This window comes from Eptatretus burgeri, chromosome 1 (genome assembly GCF_056783735.1).
Source record: "Eptatretus burgeri isolate ZD-2024b chromosome 1, Ebu_testis_v1, whole genome shotgun sequence".
Classification (NCBI taxonomy): Eukaryota; Metazoa; Chordata; class Myxini; order Myxiniformes; family Myxinidae; genus Eptatretus; species Eptatretus burgeri.
In genome coordinates this window covers 44,208,064-44,213,063 of record NC_140961.1, presented here as the reverse complement: position 1 = coordinate 44,213,063, position 5,000 = coordinate 44,208,064, and the positions used below count along the sequence as shown (strand labels likewise).

The window sequence follows — 5,000 nt, the reverse complement described above, 5'->3', positions numbered from 1 at the left end:
ACTTTCGGTTTGTGTGAGTGGGTAAGGGGGTTGGTGGGGGTTGGTGGGGGTTGGTGGGGGTTGGTGGGGGTTGGTGGGGGTTGGTGGGAGTTGGTGGGAGTAGGGAACCAAAATTCAAATGCTTCTTCTTCCTCAAAATGATATTCAATCATATCAAGGCCTTTACTGACAGAGCCCCAATCGTTCCCTTTCATAAACGACACAGATTGCTCAATTTGCAATAACTTTTTGCGGTCCGGCTCGACGTTTAAGCACGAATGCTTTCAATATGGCTACCATTACTAATGTCAAGTTGAACAACAAATTCAAGGTACAATTACTTTTTCTCAAGGATATCAAGGGCAGAAAGAACAAAATAGGTGTGCGCGATGAACTTTCGTGGATGCTGAGGAGGGGATAGGGGCGGGAGGTAATCAGAAAGAAGAAAATTATATTGTACATTTGCACTCGTGCCAAGAAAATTGTATTCAATTTTATAGTGACCGATTTTGAGACAAGCAAATAAATAAAAAGCAGAAATCCGCAAAATGGCAACTGGGACGTCAGGTGAGAAGAAGTGAGAGAATGACGTCACAATATGTGTCATCTTTCTCTTAATAAAATTGCAAATCTACATCCAAGACCCCGAATGAACAATAAGAATAATTAATCGACTCGTATTTTAAAAAAAAAACAACACAAAAATTGCAAAGTTCTCAAAGTAATTTTAAAGAAAAAGAGGAAAACAAAATCCACACACAACAAAGACCAAGAAGACGTGAAACATCAACTTTCTCCAAAATAATTTGCGATAATCTAACGCGATGGATACACAAAATGGTAGACCACGGCAGTACATTGTGAGGGAAGTTTGGCAAACGTCGAAAGAATGCCAGTTTTTCTCCCGAACATGTGTGAGGAAATGGAGTGAGCTCAATGCTTGGCTCGAACCTTCGATTATGAGACGTGTCGTGGAGTGGGGCTTGAACAAAGGCGGCTTTGAGCATGCATGCAAAGATGTATTGGTTTCAATAAGGACAAAGTGTACGTGCCATGAGAGGTTATTGTGCAAGCTCTGGGACATTATGAAAACTGGTTTCAACTTTACCTTTTAAAATTACATCATTGGATTGGGAGGCTAGGCGGGGGTGGGGAGGTTGGAATCCGTAAGAAGACGTAGGAAGCAGAAGGGAGGTCGAGTTGTTTCAACAAACACTGTAGAATGACTTTTTAAACATGAAAAGGTAGGACTGCATTGCATACCTGATCTGTTTGGATGCAGTAAGCATTCTCCAAATCTGTAACAGTATTCTGGACTAATCTGGATAGGAATGCATTCACGGCCTCAGTGTTCGTTTCACCAAGCTGGTAGTAACTGGACAAGCGGGGAATAAAAAATAAATAAATAAATAAACCATACCGGCACTCTTTGACGTCGTGACGTTGATCGACATGCCTCTGCCCACATTATTACATCATCATACATACTTGCACCAAGTTTGATTAAAATCCCTTCAGCTGTTCTCAAGTATCACATTATTACCTGAAGTGATCTCTGAACTTTGACCTCTGATCTCTTGATTCCAAAATCTATTGTTCATCTTTGCATCATAATATATGCTGTTACGGTTGTGGAAATGGACCCCGGGGAGAGCATCCATGAACACGTCGGGAAACCGTGAGTTAGTTATTTCATTAGTATGTGTGATTAGATAGATCTCTGCCCTTTGTTCAGGGTATTGGGGGGGATGCGTGATGAGATTATCACGTTTCATCCCCGGTCTGATTTTCCCACTTTCCATCTACTTTCAATCCATCACCAATTCCACACCCCTTTCACTGACAAGCTGCTATTCCCCATGACTCCCCAACACCCTTCACCCCCTTGCCTCTCGAACCCTGTACCATCTTTCCTGGAAACTTCCCTTTCCTCACTTATCCACCCATTCATTCCTCCATCTCCAATATCTCATCCTCAAAACCATTCCATCTTCACCTAACTTCCATCCAAACCCCTCATCATTTTCACCTCCGAATCGCCGTTCCCCGTACCCCCGAACATTCTTTTAACCCCAAACAGGCTGACAGACTTCATTGTGTGGAAACGCAAATATAATCTGTAAGTTTAAATAAATTCCTATCCTTCCTTCACTGCATTTTCCTCATATAAACCACCACATAAAAGGTTTTATATTGGGAGTCGCTTGCAGCGCTGAAGTGGAGATAATCGTGCGGGAAGATTCTTCCAAAAGGTTGTCTACTGGTCAGTAGCGGGGGACTCTTCTGGAAGGAACTCAAAGACTCGGTGAGCCGGGAGCCAATGAACAGAGCCCACAAGCGGGTAGGAGGTGCCTCGGGACGGCCTTGCCATGCCTCGCGTCTGCCACTATAAAGAGCGAACAGACAAACGGACCCGCCGGGAGGACAAGAGCCATTGGAGAAAGCCTGTCCTGAAGGAGCCGCCGCCGAACAAGAACTGCTGTGTTTGCCTGCATGAGCCTCTGCCATTTGCCTGTTTGAGCCACAAGGGTTACAGCTATTCCTATTTGCTCTACCACAGGCGGTGTGCCCATTGATCTCGGCAAACAGAGCATGAGGTCTCCCGACTTGGTGGCTCCAGCAATACACGATATCAGACACCGCACCGGCACTCCCTATATCCCATTCCCTCCACCTATCCTATTCTTCACTTGGGCCCGAAACAGGTCCGCTCGTCCGTGCATGATGAGTTCGGAGCCGCAACTACGCTCTGCTCTTCTTCTTCTTCTTGCCTACTTCTCCTGGTCTGATTGTGGCATGCCTGTCTTGTTCGTCCCGAGGTAATTAAGATTGCAGAAGGGGAACTTACATACTCGGAGTAATTGCTTTTGCTCTGTGTCTTCCATCATTGTATGTGCCTATTTTGAATGTGCCTGCAAATAAATGCCTTGTAATAATTGTATCTGTACCATTGGCTTTCTGAAGATTTCATTGTAAATACATGCTTTTTTCCTTGGTAAACTGTGCTTTCAAACCTGCTCACTTGTCCTTTCTTTTATTGGTTTGACTTGTGTGTACATAATAAATAAAGAGAAATTTCTGCCCCACTAATTCTCTGTGAGATAGCTGATTCCCACCCATGGTTTCACTCGGCCATATGTAATAAGTAGACACGGTGTGGAGTCGACAGTATGGTAAAGGTAACCAAACCACCAGTAGGTAACACAATAATTAAGAGTGAGGACCCTGTTGGGTTTGGTGGCTTCAACTCGCATCCACAGTTGCTTAGCAATCCGTCAGGCCGCAGAATTATCCGTGGTTTTTCGGCTTCAGGTGCGGATGTCAAGGAGTGAGTCTGAGAAACCCCCTAGTGATAGCCCCTGTCCCCCAAAAGCATAACAATATTTATATCATGTTTGGTCAAAATCCCATCACTGGTTCACAAGTTGGCATGGTAACAGAATTTTTACTGAACAGGACCTATCACCAGAGACCTCTTGACCCCATAATCTAATCAGTTTATCTTTACATCATTATACATATTTGTACCAAGTTTAAATGAAATCCCTTCAACCGTTCTCAAGTTATTGCTGGAACGAAAACCTATCACGGACGTGTGGACGGAAGGACGGATAACCCAACAACATAATACCTCCGGCAACTTCATCAGCGGAGTTATAAAAAATAACGAGTATATCATAATGTAATGAAAAAAATTTGTGGCGCGGCGCGAGTACGAGACGTAATCAACGAAATAAAGTAAAGGTGAAAATGAGACTTGCAGTGAATTAGACAGACACGAGGACAGTCGCTGGAAAAAAGTGCCACCTTTAGAATTCTGAGTCCTCACAATCTGTCACAACATGTTTTGGATAGACCACGTCACCAAACTAGTTTCTAAAGCAGGCCTACACCCATGTATTTTTTGCAAAGCCAAATCTATTCTGAACTGCTAAGAGCTTATCCGAAGTATCATGGAGTATGTTTGGCATCCCACTCACTCGATGCCTGGTGTTGGCTTAATGGTTCGGGTGGCGGGCTTTGGATCCAAGGGTCCTGAGTTCAAATCACGCTCAGCTGTTGAATTAATATCAGGTGGGGTTAACTCGGCCTGTCATCCTTCTGAGGTCGGAAAAATGAGTGACAGCATGCTGGTATACTGTGGCGGAGTGGCGACCCGTCCAGGATTGTGTCCAATAGCCAAGGAGACTGCTTAAGCAGCACCAATGCTCTGCACAGAGTATGCTCCCAATCTCCTCTCCACTAACTCTGGGCTGGTGCAGCTGTTTACAGTCTTGCTCCCCTGGAGGTGATCAAGTGCAAGGCCATTGGCATATCTTGGCAAAAGGCCAGGTCCCAAGGCCTGCTTCTCACCTGCTGCAGGCAGGTTGGACTCATTTTTTTCTCATTGCCTCACTTCTGACTTCACTCCTGAATTCACTTCCCTCTGTCCTCGCTATGCCATCCAAGTGGCATGTATTCTTTTGGAATACCATGGCTGGTTACCCTCCCCAATTTTATGGTGAATGCTCAAGTACATTCTTTCATCTCTCTATACTTGGCTGTGGAAGACTCCCTCCCTGTATCTGCTGTCTAGTCCCGGTTATCCAGCCCTTCAAGAGTGATGCTATCACCTCAAGCTTTCTCCTACACCACCTCTGCTCACCACTCTTGCTGACACAAACCCCCCACCCATGTCATGAAACCCCCAACTTTTTTATCCCTTTCCTTTTGATATACATCAACTAATATACAATGCCATTGTCTCCACATTTCTCGTTCATCCCATCATTCTGTGAACCTGCTGCCTGTGTCATTTAGGTGATGGAAAAGCCAGGATATCAGGATACAAAAATGCTCCACATCAAAAAATACAACACCCCCAGAAGAAGTGTTCAAGCCAGCATTTAAAGCTCTTGTTGTTGCTTCCACCTTCAGGTTTCATCAGCAGGACAAAATCAATTTGGAGTGCATGATAAGGTGTGAAAAAAAAGTAGAGTGCATATGGAGGTCCAAGATGAAGAACATGAGGATATGTGAGA

General features: G+C 44.5%; 1 protein-coding gene across 1 annotated transcript in view; it reads right to left on the bottom strand.

The window, feature by feature from the left end:
- ASCC3 (activating signal cointegrator 1 complex subunit 3) overlaps nucleotides 1–5,000 on the bottom strand; it is a 148,303-nt gene that overhangs the window by 46,326 nt on the left and 96,977 nt on the right. The window contains exon 31 of the mRNA XM_085851423.1: nucleotides 1,243–1,354. Coding sequence (XP_085707549.1) covers nucleotides 1,243–1,354 — 112 coding nt within the window. The remainder of the gene's footprint in view (nucleotides 1–1,242; nucleotides 1,355–5,000) is intronic.